The sequence below is a fragment of the Paralichthys olivaceus genome, chromosome 19, assembly GCF_024713975.1.
Source record: "Paralichthys olivaceus isolate ysfri-2021 chromosome 19, ASM2471397v2, whole genome shotgun sequence".
Lineage (NCBI taxonomy): Eukaryota > Metazoa > Chordata > Actinopteri > Pleuronectiformes > Paralichthyidae > Paralichthys > Paralichthys olivaceus.
In genome coordinates, this window is record NC_091111.1 from 18,062,540 (window position 1) to 18,084,801 (window position 22,262).

Below are 22,262 nucleotides of genomic sequence, written 5' to 3' on the forward strand. Positions count from 1 at the left end.
CATTTCTATCACACAGCCAGTGAATAAATCAAATAAGAGTCAGGGACTCAGAGGACACGTGGACATTCTGTACTTGTTCACACTAATCCACTGTAGCGCAGTAAACCTGCTGTCAAATACTACGTGACCGAAACGTTCATTTTTTTGTGGTGTCAACATAAATGTTTCGTTTCCTTTATACAGAGAGATTTATAAGATCTCAACAAACGGAGGAAATCTCATATTGTTGACTTCACAAATATGCTTTTGTATGACTTGAATTTGAGAAAGTCCTTGTAATATTTATTCATGTATTTGTATAATGAAGTAGATAAGTATTTATAAAGCAAAAATTGCAAAATCTTTGGTTTCAACCTCTAAAATGTGAATATTGACAGTTTTTCTGCCTCTTTTAATATAGTAAACTCAATATATTGACTTATACATCAAATTTTTTTGTAATATGATTTTGGGGAGCTGTGCTTGATATTATCCACTGTGTTGTCATTATATGTTGTTTATTTTAATCGTTCAATCCTGAGAATAATTATTAGATTCATCAATAACGAACACACTCGTCAGTTGCAGCACTATTGGATTAAATATGTGGATCTAAGTAGTTTGAAAAGTGTGAACCTCTCATCTGAAATTAATGATTTAATGAAACACAATTCGTATCCAACTTTAACCATTTATTAAAAATTCAGAAAACATACAAAAATGATATCAGTAGACGGAGTTTCTCCATTGTGATCATCATCATTCAGTTAGCAAAATATTTCAAGTCCTAGATAATGAACATGACAATAACTTAATAAAGGACACATTCAATAACTGGGTACAGACAATAAATAATTATCAGTATTGCACATTTTTCATCATTCGATTTCCATTAAAAAAATAAATTCCAACAATGTGGCCCTGAAATACCATCTCAGCATTAATCATAATATAACAAAACAGTTTTTATTTCATAATTTCTGTCACCACAGAGCTTTAAAACTGTTTCTTACATGTATTTGAACTATTGGGAGAATTGTGAAACAAGACATTACATGTGTTTCAGTGAGTGTTCAGTAGTTGTTTCTCCTCTTTGGCCCCGTCCAGGCCTCCTCCGATACTGTGGCTGTTCTCCAGCCCCATGTTCAGCTTGTTCTGCTTGATCGCTTCCTCCGTCATCTTCTGCCTGGAGTCGGGCAGGCTGGCAGGGTTCTCCGACGAATTTAAGTACCGTGCTCCCCGCCTGGACCTCCGTCTGAGCCTGGAACAAATCAGGTAGAACACCTCAATGATGTTGAGGAGCAGAGAGACGCAGGCCACTGCCAGCATGAAGATGATGAAGATGGTCTTCTCTGTGGGTCGAGACATGTAGCACTCCACGGTGAAGGGACAGGGCTTCTTCGAGCAGGGGAACATGGGGACCATGATGAAGCCGTACAGGTAGTACTGGCCCGTGATGAAGGCAGCTTCAATGATGATCTTAAACACGAGCTGTGTCAGGTAGCTCCCCAGCAGGTTTCCCTTGATCGTCACCTTTCCCTTCTCGTCTGTGTATTTGGGCTCTTTGCCCTTCATGGCCCCACCAGGGCTCTGCTTCTGCTTCTGCTTCTGCTCCCTCATCTTATTCTCCTTGTGGATGACATGCAAAGCGTGGGCCAGGTAGACCAGCGTCGGCGTGGAGACGAAGATGATCTGGAGGACCCAGAAGCGAATGTGCGAGATGGGGAAGACCCAGTCGTAGCAGACGTTCTCACAACCAGGTTGTTGAGTGTTGCAGATGAAACCCGACTGCTCGTCGCCCCAGACGCTCTCGGCACCTGCGCCCAAAACCATGATCCTAAAGAGGAAGAGGACGCTCATCCAGATCTTCCCGATGACAGTGGAGTGGGACTGGACCTTGTCCAGCAAAGTTGAAAGGAATCCCCAGTCTCCCATCTTTAAACGTGATGTTCGGATACTGATCTGCAATGAAAAGAAGGAAAATACTGTAAATACTCAGCTCATTAAAAATAAAATCAAAATTTTGGTTCCAGCTTTGCTGCGGAAAGAAGGGCTCATTGTTCTGTTTGACTTAGATGAATCATTTTTCAGGTCTTGGGCAGGGCGACGTGAGAAGGAAGAAGACTTTGAGCCTCCTGAAATTTTCAACTTAACTGGTCAGTGTCCAAAGAAATCATTAATTAGAAAAATGAAGGGAAGAGAGGAAAGATCAGTGGTTTAATAATCTACTGATGAGGAATAGAAGTAGAATAAAATAGATAGATAAAGCTTAAATTTATTTTCTACAAAAAAATAGAAATAATTTACAATATAATGATCAAGAGAAAGCCATGTTTGGAGCATGCAGAAATATTATCATTATAATCAGAACATTATTACTTTTCAAAATGCACTCATATGAAAACTGGATTAAAACATTTTATGACTCAAATAAGATCAGAGAATGAAACAATAGAGCATTCAAACAAAAAAACGAGAATGTAAACCAACATGTGGAAATTAACAACCGGTGGTTTTCGTCTACAAATGTCTAAAAGAAATCAATATTTTCACTGGATATTTTAATTCTGTAAATTCTTTACAAACATTTGTCAGTAATTCTTCAAATGCTCAGAGAACAGAAGGTGCTGATCTTACCTGCTGAACTGGTCAGAGGGGACTGTCTCTGGTCGGCACAAATCACCAACTGACACTAGACCTTGGAGTTTTGCGCTGGGTGAGGACAGCGGGAGGAATCATATTGTGCAAGCATTTGGCTTTTATGTCACGTTGTACCTGTCAGCAAACGAGAGCGGAGAAAGTTGATGAAACACCAGAACAAGTCTGTAATAATTGATAGGTGTAGTATCTCTACAGGGGCCAAGATCCAGTTCTGGACTTTAAACAAGCCATAAGACTGCACAACTCTACCTCTACTATGAAACCACACTGTGTTTTCATCATTTAAAATCATTTCAACTCACTTTTTCACACTTATCTTTTATTACACTTTTGAATAATCTATAAAACTGCAACTTTTTTTGTAAAACTGCTGCCCAGAGAAACACACCTGTCTCCTCCATGTTAGTGGACAGGGCATATTATCAATATGAACACGATAAGAAAAAGACAAAAGCATTTTAATCAGATTGTGAATATGACATGTTTATTGAATCAAAAATAAGACATCACATTGTCTCAAAAATCAAACATCTGATCTGCAGAATTTTAAAATGATGCTCTTTGTGCTTTTGTATTCTGTCACAAAAGTCTCTTGAAGTTATTTTCAACAACATTCTGCATGTGACTGAGATCTGTTTACAGAAGCTGGCAACTTCCCCTCAACCTTTATTTACTGCGCACACACATACGCCCCCTGACCTCTCTACAGCCCAACACACAGATATGGCAACCCACCACCCCCTCCATGCTTCAGATGTGGACCTCCCCCATATCATTCTCAGATGGTACGGTCTTCACAACCTTGCTCCCCCCACCTTTGACCCCGTTCACGCCCACCATTTGTCCCTGCAGCTCCAGCTCCAGGTTGACACAATTCTGGATGGCCTCGTCCTGGGTTTTAAACGTTTTCCTCCCCGAGAGTGGAGGCGTCACCGGGGTCACGGTGTAGTCCTGCCTCCTCGCCATGCACTCCTTCACAGCTTTCACGCACAGGTAGAGCAGCTCCACCAGGCAGAGGACGAGGGAGACCACCGTCGTCACCAACATGAACCAGATGATGACCGATTTCTCCGTAGGCCTGGAGAGGAAGCAGTCCACCTTGTGGGGGCAGGGGTCAGTGGCGCAGATGTAGCGCGCCTCGAGGGTGAAACCGTAAAGATAGAACTGACCCACGATAAACAGAATCTCCAGGATTATCTTGGCCACAAGATGGAGGACATAGCTGCGAAGGAGGCGGCCGCGGATGCTGATCTTGCCAGTGCTCTTTGTGTACTTGGGAACTTTGTAGGACTTACTGAGGAACAGACTGACTTGGTTGTCCAACTCTGCCTGCTTCTTCATCCTCTCTTTCACCTCAGGTTGAAAGAACAAGAAGACAGAGTTAGACATTTCACAATAAGCTGGTGAAAGACAAGAGAAAGTAATTGGGGATAGACCCACTTTGTTCCAAACAGTTTATTGAAACATGTCCAAACCCTTATTCTACGTCATCACTTGGTTTCCATGACCTCCTGCTACAATATCTGCTCCCTAAACCCTACGAGTGAATCAGTTGTCTCTGGGCAGGCAGGTATCACAGGTGGGTTTATCACGACTCACTTACATTCAACCATACACCAAAACCAAGATAGAGGCCGAACATAAGTTGAAACCTAAGTTGAGCTGCTGAGTTGGTGAAAAGCAACAAAACACGTTTATTTCATTCAGTGTTGATATTCAAGCATGTGTGGAGCCAGTTCTACAACCTAGTATTTGCTGTCAAATACTACCTTCTTCTCAATGTGGAGCACATGAAGGACATGACCGAGGTAGAGCAGCTTCGGAGTCGCCACAGCAATAATCTGAAGAGCCCAGAAGCGAACATGCGAGATGGGGAAGGCTCGGTCGTAGCAGACGTTCTCACAGCCGGGCTGATCGGTGTTGCACACAAAGTCGGACTGCTCGTCGCCCCACACCTGAGGAAGGAGGTGACAGAGGATGTGACGCAGATCTTCAGAGAGATGAAGGTGGATGGCTTTGTGACATTCTCAATTCACCAATTATGTATTTTAGCCACTTCTGTGCCCCCTGGTGCTTAAATAAGTACATTTACTGTATTACCAGACCTCCTCAGCGCCGGTGCGCAGGACCAGGATGCGGAAAACAAAGAGCATGGTGAGCCAGACCTTCCCAATCACCGTGGAGTGGCTCTGTACTTTGTCCAGCAGGCGGCCAAGCAGATCCCATTCAGCCATTTCAGTCGCCTGTTGCCTCTCTGACTGGGGAATAAACTATTCAAAGTCAAGGGCAAACAGTGCAGTCTCAGAAACCGATGTAAAAAAAGGTGCAACATGAGTCAGAACAGACTGAGTCTCTCACAAGGTAAAACTTGTTTCTCGTTTCTTGTGACTTTGCTGATAAAAGCCACAGCTGCGGATTTCAAGTCTCCAAAACAAACTTATCTGCTGGAAACCGAGACGATATCCTTGGTTAATACCGACCACTGCAGATCCTAATTCAAAGAATGTGAGACATGGAGGACAGCTACTCGAGCGGATGAAGTAGAACATCAACTTGGTTTTGAGATCATAAAGTTTTATTTTAGCATTTCTCTAAAATGTATTGTTTTGCTTGAATATTTAAGGGATCTTTCTTTTATTACACGTTCATTGATTCCGTGTTCTCTGATTGGTCAAACTCCAAAATACTGTTAAGTCACGTCAACATGCACGTTAGCTATCCTTGGACAATGAGCGATATGCTTCCTCTGAAGGTCGAGATGATCTTCCTCATTTCTACCACTCGGTGCGCACTTGTGATTAAATGTACCCTGGTTTAATCAAAATATAACTAATATGCTTTATTAAATCCATATCAGAACAAATACTGATCAAATGAACATTTGAGTTCCCTTCAAACCAACCAGATTTTATTTTTGTTTGTTAAAAAAAGTCATTTTTCATTAGCTTTCCACGAGTGCGTCTCACTGAGCTTCTCATAAATGTTTGCATCGACATTTAGCTTGTGTATTTACTGTGTATTTAAATAGTGCATGGTACAAAACGTTCAGAACCTGGTATCACACAAATCCAAAATGTCTTAATCATAGTCTGGACAGGATAAAGTCTATCTAGTGCAAGAATCTATAATTGGATAATGATATTAATAATTTGACTCACCGCTCAAATGATCCCACTTAGGAAAACGGTGAGAGAAGCGAGCGATGCCTCAAGAGGACGATGAACAGGAGGAGTGAAGGAGAAGAAGAAGAGGCACTCGTCCTTTCACTGTCTCTTTGGCGTCTTATCAGGAAGGACATCGTCCTAACCACAACAACGAAACCTCCAGTCCTAACAACGAATGTGAGCGTCTGGTGAAAGTTAAAAAAAATATGAGAAGCAACCGAAGAGTTTGAAAATGGTTTGATTCAAATGCTGCGGGCCTCACAGCCGCACCAACGGGAAGCTCGGGAGGCAGGACTCTCCTCCACCTTCACCAACAACACCAAAGTACCAATGGCAACAATCGCACTGATAAATTAATTTTGAACTCTTTCTTTTTGTTTTTACCATTATAATTATAATTACTTGGAACCAAAAGAAGTTTTATGAATGTTTATTATTGAATCTTCTCGTTTCTTTCATTTCATCACAACCTATTTCATGCAGGATTTTACCTGCTTCGGAGAAAAACTCCAAATCGCTGTAAATCGTTGGACCGTATTTACAGTATTTACAGCTTCCTGTTTAAACCCAGTAAAAGCACGTCCCGTGTTTCGAGCACCACATGTGTTTACAGGTTTAAACACAGTGTCTGACCCCGGCTGATCTCAGGAGGTCACAGGATAAACCCTGGCATGGTGTATGTTTGTAAATGTCAATGATTTACACTCTCCTGATATTTCTGGAGAAAAAGGGAGTGTGGCCTTCAGCACGTAGACCACAGTCAACGTTTCAGATCACGTACAAGAAAACAAAACAGTCTGAATCACGTTCAAAAGAAGATATTTAATGCAAACACATATGAAAATACAATTTCTTCTTTGTCTCTTATTGCTGAGCTGGCCTGTTCTTCTTGTCCAACACTTTTCATTGTACCTTTGACCCCCCTTACTTATCAATAACAAAGTTTGAACTTTTTATAACGTAGGAGTGTTTCAATGTGCAACTTGTTAATACAAACTGCAAAGAAAAATAAAGCATTGTACAATCACATTTGGCCTTCGAAATAATCTCTTACAAGGGATTAACAGTCCAGTGGGTCTAATGCCTTTAACGTCCTGGCACAGAGTGTTATATATTGTTGGGAACTAGGACAAGAATAAAAGAATAAAAGTTCACGTTCAAGTCAAACCCAGTTTCCCACCTCGAGTCTGTGCACTGCAAAGACATTTATTACATTTACTATCAGGTTATCTGGTAAATTTAAACATTTTTCACATCACCATCCAGTATTAAAGAAAATATGTATGAACTAATTTATTTATTTCTCAATACCACTTCAGATCATAACCGACAAAAAACCGAGAGGAGAGATTCCTGAAAACTACAGTCTCCTCAAACAGAGCTGTACTCTTTAACAATCGCAGAAGAAACTCAAATAAAACCACATGACTCCAGTAACAGCAAGGTCCAGTGAGTTAGTCTGTTTGAGGAGCGGAGATCTAGATTGTACTGATGAGCAGACGAGATCCGAGAACCCAAATCCACTCTGGAATACACCTCATCAATCCATACTGTGAAGAGACAAGAAAAACTGATCAAACAGAAATTCATTTTATATCTTAGAACCTGTTTCCACAAAGGCCAAAAACAAAGCAGCTTGAGTAGAACTGAGACCAATATATTCCACATCAACCGACCTGCAGTGTGTGAGGCCAGTATCCTGTGGTCCGACTGGACACGCCCAAGGTGGAGATGGCGTGGTGAGCGTAAACGTCTGGTTCTGGCACAAACCAGCCTTCACCTGATGATGTCGATGTTGATGGTTGTCGCTTGCTTGACGCTATCTAGGTACACAAACACACACAGTATATGAGGAACTGTGATACGTTATTGTATTTGTACTCAGGGTATTTCAGCAATTATTTTATACTAATAACAATCTTAATTTATGGATTAAAAACTGTGAAAGTAAAAACCAAAGATCTCAGGTATGTGATGCCAGCTGTAAGTGCATAATACATCTTGGTCTGAAACTGGACATCCAGCTGTTCTTTGTAATGGTCCTGTCAGGTATCTTACCTGGAAGGGAATCAGACTTTGAACAAAGATCCCTTTACCACTGTACTCGAGGTGAAGAGCTCTGGAGAAATGATCCAGGTAGCCCTGAGGTGTCAGGAGGAGAAAGGTGTTATTGTCTGGTTTGTGTTTCCTGATGTGTGTGCATGCATACGAGGCTGATATCAGCAGTGTTGTGACTCACAGTGGAGGCCGTGAGTGCCACTCTTCCAGGCAGAGGTCTGCAGCAGGCACCCGATGATATATTGACCACAGCTCCTCTGCTGCGCTCCACCATCCCGGGCAGCACCAACCGGGCCATCAGAGTAGCGACCGCCACATTCTTATTCACCATATCCAACAGGCCCTGCTCAGGAATTTCAACCAGACTCTGGGGGGAAGTGAGAGCCTCGTCCACACAGGTCACCAGGAAGCCGATATCTTTGCCCCTCATGGCTTCTTTGACAAGACTGCTGGCTGCCTGGTTCTGAGAGAAGTCAGCGTGGACAACAACAGTTTCCACCCCGTAGCTCTCGGAGAGGCAGGCAGAGGCGTCCCTGACGTCCATCTGGTCGTGAGTGACAAAGATGATGCTGACACCCTGCTTGGCCAGCTCCTCTGCGTACGCTCCGGCCACTGGCTCCGACGCTCCTGACAGAAGAGAGAGGACAACAACGACACAATAAACAGCTGCTGCACAGTAACAACACCACAATGACCTTAACAAGAAAAGACAATATAATGCTTTATTAATCCCACTATAACATTAGACAGGTTGTATTGACTGATCTAGTTTATAATGCATTGAAGATGTTTCCTCCATTTCAATCTCTGACAGCAGCAGCAGCAGCAGCCCAGACTGAGTGTGATGAAATAAAAAGGGCCCAGCCTCTCCGGCGGTGCATCCTCACCGTAGACGACGGCCCAGTCTCCATATCTGCGGGTCAGCTTCTGGCTCGGGAGGACCCTCGGCAGGACGTGGACCCTGACCACCGAGCAGCAGCCTCTGAGCAGCACCACCGCCCTGCTGGCCGCGTACACAGCCCCCACCAGGGCCAGGGTGTCGCAGTAAGACCTGCACCACCGGGACACCTCCCCGAGCAGCAGCTGGAAGCTGTCCACCGCCGCCATGCTCCAAAACCGCGCCGATGCTAGTGTAGCTAGCCGCGGCTCGCTCCGGCCACTTCAACGCGATGGTTCCCGGGAAGCAACGTCAGTGTCGGATATTAATTCAAAATGAAAAGTTTGTGACGAGACTGAGAGACTGAAGCTGACGCACGAGGAGAAGCTGTCACCTGCGCGTGCAGCCGGGATCACAACATTGAGTCACGTGACGAGGTGCGTTCAGCCGCGATGCGTTCAAAACCCAGGAGAGACCGACGACCCGAAGCCAAGCTACACTTTAGGATAAGATAGAAATCCAATATCGAGTTTTTCCTTCGGTTTCTATTTAATGAATCTGATTCCTTTGTAAAGCTACCGTTGTTATTATCTGTTTAAATCTTCGGTGTGTCCACATTTCAGTTGTGTTCATCTATTTTTCTTTTTTTTTTTTTACCAGACTACAGACTTTTTCTCTTAGTTTCTACCCTCACCTCCTGGATTTCTTTTTAGGGAACGTATAAAGCTGCGATTTTTTTTTTTTTTTAACGTGCTGCTCAAATTTAAACATTTGATTCATCTCATTACGTGTTTATTCAATAAAACCCCGTTTTTCCCGAAGTTATTGAATGCGGCGTCTAGTTTTTTCTTCCCACAATGCACAGCAGTTGACGGCTGGCCGTTTCCATGGAGACGCGGCTGACAGGACGCTAGCTCGACGAGAAGCTTTGTCTTAATGTCCCCAGACGCGCGGACACGGAGGTAAATGTCCCCCGCTGCTTCTCCCACGGACTCGGGGCAGGTGGTTCGAGGTCGAGGTCAGAAAATCCCGCTGCCTCGCTCAGTCACTCTAGTGACGAATTACCGTTAGCTCTGCGCCTAGCTTTGTTGTTAGCATGCTAGCTGGGCTACACGCTCAGGTCAACCAGAGGGAGCGGAGAGTCTCGCTGGCTTTGTCTGCAGAGTGAAAACACAACATCTCACTATTAACTCCTCATCATCATCATCGTCGTGTCCTCAGACGTGTGGTTGGATCCGGCTGTGGAATTAGCTTTGCTCACTACTGCACCACCAGACCGATGGAGGAGTGGGTGAAGTGTTCGAGCCCCAGAAACACTATCCAAAACAACTGAGGTAAATTGGGGTGAGCACTTCTTCAAATGTAGGAAACAACAGCAAATAACAGTATTCACAACACTGATTAGAAGAAACAGTTTGAAACATACATTAAAAGATGGATTTGGAGGGTTTACTCTGTCCAACAATCCAAAACATATAACTTGCTGCTCCATCTAACGTTATTTTGCTAATTTCGCAGTGGCTCCAAAGATGAACAAACTAAATTAATTCATCCGCCTCCTTAAACGGAAGTCATCTGTGACCTCCACAAATGACCCTATGTTCTGTTCCATCTTCAGGAGCAGCCGTCGGGATGTCTCAGTTGTCCGCAGAAGATGAGTTGGAGTTGCAGTCCCTGCTCAAGCTGCTCCTGATAAGCGTCAACGACAGGATCTCTGGTGCGCCGTCGACTGAATGCGCTGAAGAGATCCTCCTTCACCTGGAGGAGACAGACAAGAATTTCCACAAGTAAGGTTTACCAGACTCAGTGGGGCGTTAACTTTGAAGGTCCAGGTCTAATCCCTGTCGTTGCTCTCCTTTCAGTTATGAATTTGTCAAGTACCTCCGTCAGTATGTGGAAAGCTCTCTGGGGACAGTGGTGGAGGAGGAAACCAAGAACTTGACAAGAGGAGAGGGACAACATGCAATTGGCTCAGGTCACGACACCCTGATCCATGCCATCACCCGAAGGACCAGGGACTCAGCTGAGTGAGTGTAGCACAGAGAAGTGAGAAAAGCTTAGAGAGGAGTTCCTCTTGATTTCTAAAGTAGTTGCACAGTTGAGGCTTATCCTGTATTAAATAAACAACTAATGCCATCCAGTGTAATGGACCTGACTGTTGGCAGGGGGACATTTTATTCACACAGGAAATCTCATTGACATCCACAGTATAATTCTTGTTTTTGACTTAAGCTGAATGTTTTTAAAATGACATTAATATTGTGATAAAAGTTCTTTATTTCTCTGTGGCAGGTACCAGCAGATGATGCAGACCTTAAAAAACACCATGATCATCATTGTAGAGTCTTTAATCAACAAATTTGAGGAGGACCAGATGAGGAAGGAGGAGATGCACAGAGAGAGGCAGCACAGTCAGTCAAACAGCCAATACATTGACAACTGCTCGGATAGCGACTCCTCCTTCAACCAGGTCAGAGACACAATATCAGATGTCATCAACCATCACATTTTCTGTCTTTACAGCCTCTAAATATTGTAAACGACCTGGGACCAGTATTATATCTTTTCTTTTTAACTCAAGGGAAACTGCTGGCGTCCTGCTAGCAAACAATAAATTACCAGCAATAAGATTATACGATAAATTATAATTTGCATAATTCTTATCTTTGCTCTTCCTTTATAGAGTTATGCATTCATCAGACAAGAGCAGCTGCAAGTCTTGGCTGAAAAACTTGACTCCAGCCAACCCAAAGAGGTACAAAGCAAGAATAATCATATATACATTATTTCTTGCTCTCTGTCGATGCACTGCAGAGTCGTTTGTAGCATGGTGCCATAGATCAGGTTCAATCCTGAAGGAGATTATTTCAGCTACGATTTTATGTAACGTTGCTCTTTTCCATCTTTCAACAGGTAGTTTACGTCTTCAGGCCTAAAAATAAAATAAAATATCACTTGTTTTGGAGGCTACTCACAGGAGAGTGTAGCCTGGTAATCTGACTAGATTGCCGATTTGTTTAACTTCTTTCAATTGATCTGACATTGTGTTTTTATATATATATATAAAACATGTGAGCAAAGATTCAGAGCTGTGTGAAATCAGACTAAGTGAAGAATGCAAGTAAACATGGGTTTAATTTTTAAAAGGTCATAAGCTACAAAGGTTTTGAAACATAGATGTAATTGTTATTAACAGTTAGAGTATCTTTATGTGTAGGTGCGTTGGCAGGCTCTTCAGGCCCTCTGCTGTGCCCCCCCCTCTGACGTGTTGAGCTGCGAGAGCTGGAGCAGCCTGCGCAGGAAGCTCTGTGCCGCTCTGACTGAGCCCGACCCAGACCTCAGTGTGAGTCATAATCTACTCAATATGCTCACTGCAACCAGTTACCTACAAATGCACACTTGTAAAATAGCCAATAACCATACAAACCATTTTAAGCTCATATATATAATTGGTGATACTCAACTAAATTGGGTCCTTCCCCTCCCCTCCACAAACTTCTAGGGAAAGTGGTTTGTTAGTTTTTGAATTATTCTGCTGACAGACAAACAATCTGCAATAAAAACCTTGATTGAGGCAATAAAAACAAGATAACACTTGAGAGATAATTGCTCGCAAATATACTGGTCAGTTTTCTTCTGCTTTATTTGCTCATTATTTTAAAAACCTGCCACTAATGTATCATTGATTATATAGACTATGATTAATGTATATACCCCCCCCCCCCCCCCCCCCCTCACCTCCTTCAGGATAATGTGCTGCAGTTCTTTGCTAAAAGCTTCTCGTCCTCTCCAATGAATGTGACACGGGAGATCTACACCAGCCTGGGTACGTCACTCTCACAGCATTGACCAAAAAAAATATTACACATTTTCATTTCAAAGGTTGAGCTTGTCTTTGTGTACAGTCCCAACAGAAGACAAAACATACTCTTAGTAGCTGGAGTATTTTCAGTTATCTCGCAGGCAGACACAATAGTTTTGTGACATCCACCTCTCAGCTTTCTGCTTCCGTCCCAGTGGAGTGAAGGTGAATCCACAGAACTCACTGACAGCAGAAATCATCAGACTTATTGTTTACTGAAGGAATAATTCAAAGGCCTCAATGTTGACAGGTTCTACGGGGACTAACTAGTTGGTTTTTTAATGTTAATGACTTTGAATATTTAAATGGAAAATGTGGAGCGTAAATTGTATTTGCTAGATCATGTAAATAAGCAATATTTAACTTTTTCAGCTAAAAGTGTGGAGGCAAGTTTTGCGTCTCAAAAGCTGAGTTTCCCAACGGGCTCAGCCCCCCTCGACAGTAACAGACCTGACGTCACTCGTCTTATCAAACAGGTACAGCATCTCGTCTCTAACAGCCTGTAACGACATCATCAGCAGTCATAGGAACACAAATCAGCTTTTCCTCTCTGTCTCTCGTGTGTCAGATTCGATTGATGAATGACTTTCAAAAAGAGGTGACGACTTTTTGGATCCGTCATCCAGAGAAGTGAGTAGCTGTTGACAGATGTCTCTCAATGTGTTTGTCCCCACATCAGTCACTCTCCATATCAGATGCCACTGATTGACTTGTACCAAAACTAGATACTTACCTCCTTTTTGCTGCAGGTATATGGAGGAAATTATAGAGAGCAGTTTCTCCCTGTTGTCCCTCCATCATGAACACAGCTCATCGTCCCCTGGGACAGAGAAAGTACTGGAACCAATTCATTTACTGGCTTTACTGGACATCAAAGCTACCTGGTTTAATAAGTGGATGGTGGGTATCACAGTTGAACATTTCTTTTTGCAGAATACAGTTTTGTACATGTTAACCATATTTATGTATCGCTCAATAGGGACATTGTCTCCCTCTCTTGCTTATCTGCACTCTTCCTCATATTTAATCTTGTCCCTCTCCTGATTTTATTTCTCTCTCTTATCTCAGCATGGCTACTACAGTAGGACGGTGGTTCTCAGACTCCTGGAGACAAAGTACAAATCTCTGGTGAGTGATTTACATAATAATCACTTTCTCTCACAAACCCCTTGATCGTGCAGCAGCGCAAAGACACACCCAACTGACCAGCATGTCTGCTATGAAATTACATTTGTATTTGTGGGATTATTAATTAAAACAGCTTAACTGTGCGGGTCAAAGTAGGAGTAGGAGCCCTGTTAAAACTCTTGACTAAAAGGCTTGATAAATATGGCGTAGTGTCCTTCGGCAAGATTTGAACGACATGTGACTCGGGCTGGTCACACATACCAAATGTTTCAGTGATGAACCTCCACTCCCATTCAAATCACTCATGTGTGACTGGGCCCTCATAGAGTAAAGCTCTCTGAGTGGACGCTGAGACTAGAAAATAATTGGAGTCTATTTATCATTCTGAATTCATTCTTAAGTTTTTTACGTGTTCACTGTATCATCTAAATCCAGCTCAACAGATGAGGAGCTGTAATTTCAAATGTTTTCAATAAAATACACTTGAATCCCTTTACTCTTTCCAGATTGTCGCAGCTCTTCAGCAGTGCATCCATTACAGTGACTCCTGCTTCACCACTGACACAACCGATCCTCAGTCAGCAGAGCAGCAGAACACTGGTAATTAAAAAAACAGTCCAATAGACTGTAGGAATTCCTCAGCAGGCTTATAAACTCCCTTCACCCAATGCCTCACTCTTCGTGGTGAACTCAAGCACATTTGCAGTAATGCTGATTTAATGTATCCTGCGAAAACAAACCAAAAATAAGTCGAGCCGAACCCCTGTGAACACCTAATGAGAAAGCAGTGCTTGATTTCAGGCCTGTGGGTGTTGAGTGCATTTTCCCGTCATAATTTATTCAGTTTTCAAAATGTTCACACGCAGTTTCTGCCGCCAATTAAAGCTGAGGAATGGAGAGAAAAACAGCAGAAAGGAAGAAAAGGAATAGGAAATACAAAGAAGACAAACTGCTCAGTGTGTCGGAGAGAAAGTATTGATGGAAGGTTTAAAAAAACGAGGACATGAAGGTCAAGAAATAAACCATCACGCTTCAGGAAGAGAATTGCCTCACTCCATTTATAAATAACAATTAATTACTACAGGACATTGTTGAGTTTGCTATTATACCTTGCTCTAATCAGAACTTAATTGGTAATAATTTGGACCACATATCCCATAAACCCTAAACCCTCTAATTAGCATTTAGAGTCATAATAAACAGTAATGTGCTGCACATTGAACTGGAAATTGAATATAGTGGTCAATGGGGTGTGAGTCACAGTCTCGGTGCATTATCTCCTTTAAGCCAACTGGCTCCTTGAGACTGGACATTTTGACCTTGTCTTGGATGAGTAGAGAAACGCCAACCCCCCCCCCCCCCCCCCCCCTGACCGCCACTGATGCACCGCTCGTAAAAGAGGAGTTTATTGAGCTGTGCCTCGTTTTTGATTTCTGCACCCCAGAGGCGCTGCAGGGTTGTCACATGCGGTTTTTGCACTTGTCAATCTCAGTGTCTCGCAGAAGCTGTAGTTATGAAATGTTGCAGTTAGTAGATTAGAAGACGTTTGAAAAAAAATCGTGCAACTTAATGAATACTAAGCAGTCCTTTACTTTTTCCCTCCTGGAACATACACAGTTTACATGTACCAGTCCGTGCTCAGTGTCTTAAGGTGGAGAAGGTGGCTTGTTTTTCTCAGTGTCTCTACCTCTAGCATCTTCTAACATAATAATCAGAAATATTTGGACACTGGAAATGTTGTGACAGCCAAATTCAAGACAATCTTTATTCTGTGTTTCAGTCCAAAGGAGCGTGTATTCAGGAAAGGAGCTGGAATACGCCGTCTTTGTCCACTCTCTGTGTTTCCTGGGAAAACTCCTCATCTACACCAATGGAAGAAAACTCTTCCCCGTCAAAGTGAAGAAGCGCAAAGGTGCGAAACTTCTACTATAAAATATAAAGTTTGACTGATACCCAAACATTACAAAGAGCCTCATACAGTAATGTTTTTTTTCAAATGGTGTCAGCTGCTGGTCTCAAAAACATTCACTTGTGGTTTTATTGAAAGACTTGCAGTTAAAGCGACTAACAGATGTGTTGATAGTGAATAATGCCCTGTTCAGATATTCACCTCTACCTTGATGATGTAACTGCAGCATACTTGTAAAATGCAATCTTTACAGCAGATAATCTTGTGTAGGAATGTGTGTGATCAGCTTTCACATGGCACCACTCCCTCCACCTCTCCTCTGCAGTGATTAGGTCCCCTCCAGCCCATCTTAATCACCGATAAAGTTATGTAACGTTGCTGAATTGTCCTCAGAGTCATCGTTTGCTGCCCCAGCACTTTAACGTTGTTTCACCCACATTCACTCTCCTTCCAATTAAATCGATTAAAATCTCTGGCGTCAGAATCTTTTATAAAAATTATAATGACGCTCTCTAGGTGGAGATGTACTGACGAGTCTCTCCACACCTTGAAGGTCAGTTTGTGCCATATGCGTCCTCGTATGCGTCATCTCCTGCAACACATATTAAAAAAAATTTCTCCCCTCTATTTTAATTGATTCACTTTTTATTCTTATTCTTCGCCAGTGACAGAGTGGATGAATAATGTTTTCTGGGTTTATTTTCATATTTTCCTCACCGTCCTTACTCTGGACACACATCAAGCAAGTTAAGAGGAAATAAAAATGTCTATATCCTTACATTTTGAGTATGATCTATGTGCAATATTGCAATAAATAATTCAATATATAATAATTTCATTATTTATTAGGTTTTTGTTATTCATTGATTTATCATTTAGGGTACAAATTTCCAGAAAACACAATCGTAGAGCTAAAAGAAAACAAGTTGGCTGTGACCAATGACCAAAGCTTTTCTAACTTTTCTCGGGAATTCCACCCAGAGTTGATCCTTGTCACCAAGGCTACCAAAACATCGGAGGACTTCCTTCTCGGTAGCCGCTACTCATTGTGTCTGAATCACCAGACTCTTTTACCCATTTACTCATGTCTGTGTTTCAGATCCAGTCAGCCTGACAGACCTCGTCGTCATCCTGATTCATATCATGTACCAACACCCGGAGCCTCCTCACAGTGATACCTCAAACACAGGTGGGATCATGCACGTACATAAAAGTACGTCGACCAGTTTCGGCATCCTCCCCTATCTTCTTTCCAGACTCAAAGTCTGGAACTCTCCCTGTGAGGCATAACAGCATTCCTCAAACCATATCTTTTATCTCTTAACCTTGTACTGAGTCATGCAGTACTACGGTTGTCTCCTGGAAGAACCTGCTTTATTGCCCCATTAATTCTCGTGAATTATTGCAGTAACTCGGCTGCCAATGATCAATAGTGGTCCCCACCTTGACTTTGTCAGAGGAGCATTTCTTGTGGGAGTCATCCTGGGCCAGTCATTGATTCTAATTAATATTTTACTTTTAGTCTGAGTAAGATCACAGCTATCATGTATGACACTATTGTGAGTGGTATCATGATACTGCAGAATAAAGTTGGGAGTAGATTTTAAAGTTATGTATGTGTGTTATCGATCCAACCGTAGAAAGTCACAAGCATCCAGATGCTGTGACAGAAAGGGAGCAAGCAGGAAAAATGTGTTTACCTTCAGTAAAAGATGGAAATGTTATGGAATGAAGATACATGTGTGTGAGGAAAAGGCTATAATTCATTGTTTGTGTATTCAGACTCCCTGTCGCCCAGCTGTCTGGTGATGGAGGTGCTGTGGATGCTGTGTGAGAGGACGGAGTGTGCTGCAGAGTGTCTCTACCAGACTGCTGTCATAGAGACGCTGCTGGCTCCTGTCATAGCTCTGCTCAATGGACAGCAGGTCTCACACACACACACACACACACACACACACACGCATATGCTAGTATGAGCAGGGATACTGCATCACTCTGCTTTATTCATATATTTAGATGTATTTGCTCATTAATATATGAATATACAGAACATTCTAGTCAACCACAAGGCCTTGTACAGTCATTGACCCCAGAATTTAATTACAGTTCAGTTTTAATGGTCTAAATTTTATCTCAGGGACCCTTTCACCCTGCTCTGATTTATTTCTGGGGAAAACACCACCATTTGGTGGAAATTGTCATTTTTAAAGACGTCTGACTGTAACTCAAAATATTGTGAATCCGGCAACTTCAGCCGTCACTTGACTGTCGCTCAGTTGAGCGCATACCTCCACCTAATTTACTAGATCCAGATTTTCATTTAGTTCTGCATCAATGAGTGCACACACTCATAAATATTGGTCCTCCAAACACGCCTGATTTTTTTCATCCTGATTCATTTGTTATTATCTGAGAAACCAGTCCCGCAGTGTCTTGTCTCTTGTCAGCCTTTCACTAACTTTTAGAAAACTGTGGAAGTGCAGGTTATGAAAATGTAGCAGCTTTCCCCCCTGTTTCATTATTGTCAAAGTTAATGATGCTATTTCAGTTTTTGATATCTGCTCATCCCTCCTGGGATTCCACTTGTGTCTGAAGCTGCTGGGTAATTCTGTCTGTTTGTTCTCTTTGCTTCGCAGTGCAAATTAAAGTCTCCTGCAGCAACACTGACACTCATTGCTGACATTCTGGCTCGCATCGCAAACACTGACAGAGGATTAGCCCTCTTCTTACACGAGAAGAACCTCCTGGTGGCGGACAGTGAGAGGTGAGGCGGTGTGATTGATTAAATAAATACACAGTGTCATTTTGTATTTTTGATGGTGATGAATAAATTACATTTCCCTGACTTCAACAGGGAGTTTGAGTTTGCTTAACCAATCATTTTGGTTTTGCATGGAAAACAGATCACACCAGAGAATGTCTGTGTTTATCACACAGAACAATTATCTCTTTGATCAAGTCTAGCTCCAGAAAACACAGAGGTGATCCGGTTCACTGTGGGGCTGCAGGTTAGTTTGGTATTCTGTTTTAATTGGGTGGCTGTGACAATGACCTCAGCAGGTTCGGTCTGTCCCAAGGTTGTTGCCAAGTTGAAGTATTTTACAAATTCACTGCCTCCTCTAATAAAGTTGTGCAAATGAATTCAGTAGGGGTCTCAATCCCTGTTTTGGTATTCAAGGAATTAAGATATTGAGTCCAGCCGTATATAAAGATGGCTAAGGTGTTTCCATTTCCTTCCAGCAATAACACTGCCATCTTGCACCAATGATGTTATAAATTCAACCGGGCGATGGAGCCACAGTATTGAGGTCTCGCCGTCAGTCGTCAGTCTCAGCTGTCAATCATAATGTTTCCCCTCATTTTTATAGCATCAGATAACTAATTAAAATCAAACTTATCAGGATCATGAGCACTTCAACATAAATACACACATAAGAACTACCTATAATGACAGAGACCATTATATTTTGACTTTTTTGTTTGGTCCAAGTCTCATCCATCAACATGGAGGAGGCAGGGTTGAAGACCTATACTGCAGCTAGCCACTAGGGGGTGATTGAGATGCTTGGGCTCCACTTTTCTGGGAGCAGTCGTGTTGTAAATAAAACGTATAAATATTATTATGGCACAAAAACTCATAAGCGTCTCTCTCTTCTTCCGTTGTCTCTCTCCTCTGCAGAACCATTGCCGCTCTTGTCGTCGTGCAGTTCACCCTGAGGCTGCTGAATAAGGATTTGTCATCACTAAGTGAATCTGATGCATCCCATACATTATGTGGAGCTTTTATCTTTGTGTGTAGGCAGATATACAACAGCTGTGAGGGTCTGCAGGTCCTCCGACCTCACGGCCTGCACAAGGCTGTAGCTGCTGCGTGGAAAAAGGTACCTGCATCTCATCTGTGGATATAATGAGAACACTCTCCATGAATGGCATTCAACGTTTTTTTTATTATTATTGTGTTAGAAGTTCACATACTTAATAACCATAATAGATTTTATTATCTGAATCGGTGTTTAAAGAATAGTCCTTAATGGATTATGTGTTAAAAACATTTTATTCATTTAACACATTGTAAAAAACAAAAAAAAAACGTATTGAATTTACTCTAGTTAGTTTCTGTAAATGCAGAGAGACGGTAACTAAATTGAATCCTTTTTTTCCTACAACATCTAATGGAGGGTTGTCCATGTCTAATGATCAGTTTCACTGGCTGGAATACTCCTGTCGTGTTTCATTTGCTTGATGAATCCACTGTTCTCTCTTTATTCTCCACGGTAAAAATCGCATCAACATTTACGGGCAAATTAACCAACCGCTGTAATCTGTAGTTCAGACGACTTCTTCTGTCAAAACAAAGCGTCGACATTAGAATAACTTCAGAATTACAGAAATGTTATATAGTATAAAACTCCCAGCCACTTCTGACTCGGTACAATTGGAGGAATCATTTAGAAGACCTGCAGTGGCAATGCTTCGGAAGAGTATGAGGTATTAATATCTCAGTATTAAATTGTCACTTCTTACTTCCTTGATTTTCAAACCATGCACATCTACGACTCATTTCCTTCTGACTCTACCTAGTTTGCGTCAAATATTAATAATCAGCTGGCACGTACTTCACTGCCACACTAGTACATGTCTCAACGGCAAGCACACACACTTTCACTGTGTTACAACAGTGACGGTAGTCCAGTTCCTACGAACAGATTATAAGTATTATAAGGAAGCGTGTCAGTGTAATTTCATCATCGGGGAAAATAAGTTAACCATTTAAGTGTTTGATAGACTAGACGGACCATGTTTATACTGTTGTTAGATGGGTTATAAACTTTCAAATGGTGCAAGTGTTGGCAATGGAAGACAATCCAGTCCGCCAGAATTGATATCAGTGCACTTTGAAAGATGCACCAACATGTCGTATATGATATGTATCTGATATGACATTAAAGCAATTCTACAGACTGCAGGACAAAACATAAAGGCTATTTGTAGACCAACGGTAAAGAAATGTAAAGGTATATTTACATTCTTGAGTCAAATGAGCTTCCAGAATTGTCTTTATTCCCTGAGAGAGTCTGGTATGAATCTGTGAGTTAATTTAATGTTAAATATAAAACAAACAAAGGGATCTGTTTATGAGTCTCTCATTGTTCCAGCAGTAGACTTAATAGTTCTGGTGAAAATCTCCAGATCTGCCTACACACCCATACACATGGATTAAAAGATAAGAAGTTATACTTTAACTAACACATTTTCCTTCCTTGCTGCCAGACAAGAACCTTGTCTGAAAGGGAACCCTCCCTGAAACCTGGGGTCAACGCTGGCACATCCACCCAGGACCTGCAGAACATGTGAGGCCACGCACACAAACAAACACACACACAGTTCGAGAACTAGTTCAAAACCTTGGAATCAAAGCAGCGATTTGTCATGATGCAGGTGTCCCCGAGTCGACATGAAAAACAAAGCTTTGTTTTCTCAGTCACTTTCTGCTGCAGGGACTGAAGAGCGATGATGTTTTGGACTTTGTTTGGATATTTTGCTTTACAACCTTCAACCGTTTTTTCCTTTGTCAAATATGGCTGCAAGCTCATGAACACAACCACGTTCATCTATTACATTGTTTTTATACAGGATGAAGGAAAACAAAAGATTCTAGTGTCGCTGTGCACAATCGATATAGATCCACATATTCAAGAAATCAATATGTGTAAAGATGCATTTGTTTTATATCAATAGCACAATGCTAATCAACCTTATATAATTGATCAGTGTCCTTCCTGAACTTCTTTGCCCAGATTAACTGAACTGACCTGAACTGATGTTGTGCGCTGATGTATATGTTCATGTCTCCACCCACAGGAAAGAACACTTAAAAATTCAAAAGGCAAAACACCTGATTTGTCTCCCAAACTAGATTTCTCAGTATTTTCGTTTTGGCCAAGGCTCTGATTTATTTATGATATAAAAAGGTCAGAGGAACTGCAGCGTGAAAGACGTAACTTAAATATCATATTTGATGTTTTTATTTAATTTATTTTTATTATAATTATAGTTTCTTGACACAAATGAGCTTGTCAGACCACAAAACAAGATTCCTTTCATTTCACATGCATCTGTATCATCATTGATGAATTGCTTTAATCCAAGTCTGAACTAAACACAAAAGAAAAAAAATTGTCTCTGCAACAAAGCGCTGCTGCTGAAGTCATAGTCAGCGTTTCCCAGCTTAGAAGCACATTTACCACTTGTACATTTTCCATCCGTTATCCCGGCTGCTCACTTGTGTAATGAATTGACTTCCTTGACTTGAACACTGTGTGAATACATTGCACTACAGCTCCCTCTGTCTTTCTCTGTGACTGTGGAACAGACTCATGTGGGAGGAAACGTTGTTGGACAGCCTGCTGAATTTCGCTGCGACTCCCAAAGGTCTGCTGCTGCTCCAGCAGACAGGGGCCATCGATGAATGTGTCTCCTACATGTTTTCTCGCTTTACTAAAAAACTACAGGTAACAGCAAATACTCAACTTTACAATGCCACCACTTTAGAACTGTGGTGCTTTTCTTCTTCGCCTCTTCCATCATGAAAGTTTCCTCCTTCAACCTTTTATTAATAGGCCA

General features: G+C 41.9%; 4 protein-coding genes across 7 annotated transcripts in view; 1 reads left to right on the forward strand and 3 right to left on the reverse strand.

The window, feature by feature from the left end:
* Nucleotides 1–658: 658 nt before the first annotated feature.
* gja13.1 (gap junction protein alpha 13.1) lies at nucleotides 659–2,756 on the reverse strand. Its single transcript, XM_020103705.2, has 2 exons — nucleotides 2,617–2,756; nucleotides 659–1,941 (listed from the first exon to the last, which is right to left on the reverse strand). Exon 2 carries the CDS (start codon nucleotides 1,912–1,914, stop codon nucleotides 1,042–1,044), a length of 873 nt encoding a protein of 290 aa, XP_019959264.2. The 5' UTR covers nucleotides 1,915–1,941; nucleotides 2,617–2,756; the 3' UTR covers nucleotides 659–1,041.
* Nucleotides 2,757–3,241: 485 nt separating this feature from the next.
* On the reverse strand, nucleotides 3,242–5,937 carry gja11 (gap junction protein, alpha 11). Of its 3 annotated transcripts, none has more exons than XM_020103723.2 (4): nucleotides 5,799–5,937; nucleotides 4,746–4,898; nucleotides 4,410–4,595; nucleotides 3,242–3,993 (listed from the first exon to the last, which is right to left on the reverse strand). In XM_020103723.2, the coding sequence occupies exons 2-4, from the start codon at nucleotides 4,872–4,874 to the stop codon at nucleotides 3,391–3,393; spliced, it is 918 nt and encodes a 305-aa protein (XP_019959282.2). In that variant the 5' UTR covers nucleotides 4,875–4,898; nucleotides 5,799–5,937; the 3' UTR covers nucleotides 3,242–3,390. The 3 variants fall into 3 exon arrangements, with proteins under 3 accessions (XP_019959282.2, XP_019959284.2, XP_019959283.2); XM_020103725.2 differs by having other exon boundaries at nucleotides 4,746–4,894; nucleotides 5,799–5,926; XM_020103724.2 differs by having other exon boundaries at nucleotides 4,746–4,910; nucleotides 5,799–5,911.
* Nucleotides 5,938–6,606: 669 nt separating this feature from the next.
* On the reverse strand, nucleotides 6,607–9,228 carry hsdl1 (hydroxysteroid dehydrogenase like 1). The gene is made up of 5 exons (XM_020103722.2): nucleotides 8,750–9,228; nucleotides 8,044–8,489; nucleotides 7,863–7,946; nucleotides 7,481–7,627; nucleotides 6,607–7,354 (listed from the first exon to the last, which is right to left on the reverse strand). The coding sequence occupies exons 1-5, from the start codon at nucleotides 8,967–8,969 to the stop codon at nucleotides 7,283–7,285; spliced, it is 969 nt and encodes a 322-aa protein (XP_019959281.2). The 5' UTR covers nucleotides 8,970–9,228; the 3' UTR covers nucleotides 6,607–7,282.
* Nucleotides 9,229–9,616: 388 nt separating this feature from the next.
* The window catches only part of tbc1d32 (TBC1 domain family, member 32), a 50,723-nt gene continuing 38,077 nt past the window's right edge, over nucleotides 9,617–22,262 (forward strand). The window contains exons 1-19 of one of the 2 annotated variants that reach the window (XM_069514904.1): nucleotides 9,617–10,073; nucleotides 10,358–10,526; nucleotides 10,602–10,766; nucleotides 11,032–11,209; nucleotides 11,423–11,494; nucleotides 11,957–12,082; nucleotides 12,487–12,565; nucleotides 12,974–13,077; nucleotides 13,170–13,231; nucleotides 13,351–13,501; nucleotides 13,670–13,729; nucleotides 14,236–14,329; nucleotides 15,510–15,641; nucleotides 16,738–16,827; nucleotides 17,421–17,563; nucleotides 18,275–18,402; nucleotides 19,318–19,519; nucleotides 20,910–20,989; nucleotides 22,012–22,150. In XM_069514904.1, coding sequence (XP_069371005.1) covers nucleotides 10,372–10,526; nucleotides 10,602–10,766; nucleotides 11,032–11,209; nucleotides 11,423–11,494; nucleotides 11,957–12,082; nucleotides 12,487–12,565; nucleotides 12,974–13,077; nucleotides 13,170–13,231; nucleotides 13,351–13,501; nucleotides 13,670–13,729; nucleotides 14,236–14,329; nucleotides 15,510–15,641; nucleotides 16,738–16,827; nucleotides 17,421–17,563; nucleotides 18,275–18,402; nucleotides 19,318–19,519; nucleotides 20,910–20,989; nucleotides 22,012–22,150 — 2,160 coding nt within the window. In that variant the 5' untranslated portion in view covers nucleotides 9,617–10,073; nucleotides 10,358–10,371. Of the gene's footprint in view, nucleotides 10,084–10,357; nucleotides 10,527–10,601; nucleotides 10,767–11,031; nucleotides 11,210–11,422; nucleotides 11,495–11,956; nucleotides 12,083–12,486; nucleotides 12,566–12,973; nucleotides 13,078–13,169; nucleotides 13,232–13,350; nucleotides 13,502–13,669; nucleotides 13,730–14,235; nucleotides 14,330–15,509; nucleotides 15,642–16,737; nucleotides 16,828–17,420; nucleotides 17,564–18,274; nucleotides 18,403–19,317; nucleotides 19,520–20,909; nucleotides 20,990–22,011; nucleotides 22,151–22,262 lie in introns of both variants that reach the window. The other variant, XM_069514905.1, reaches the window with a different exon arrangement.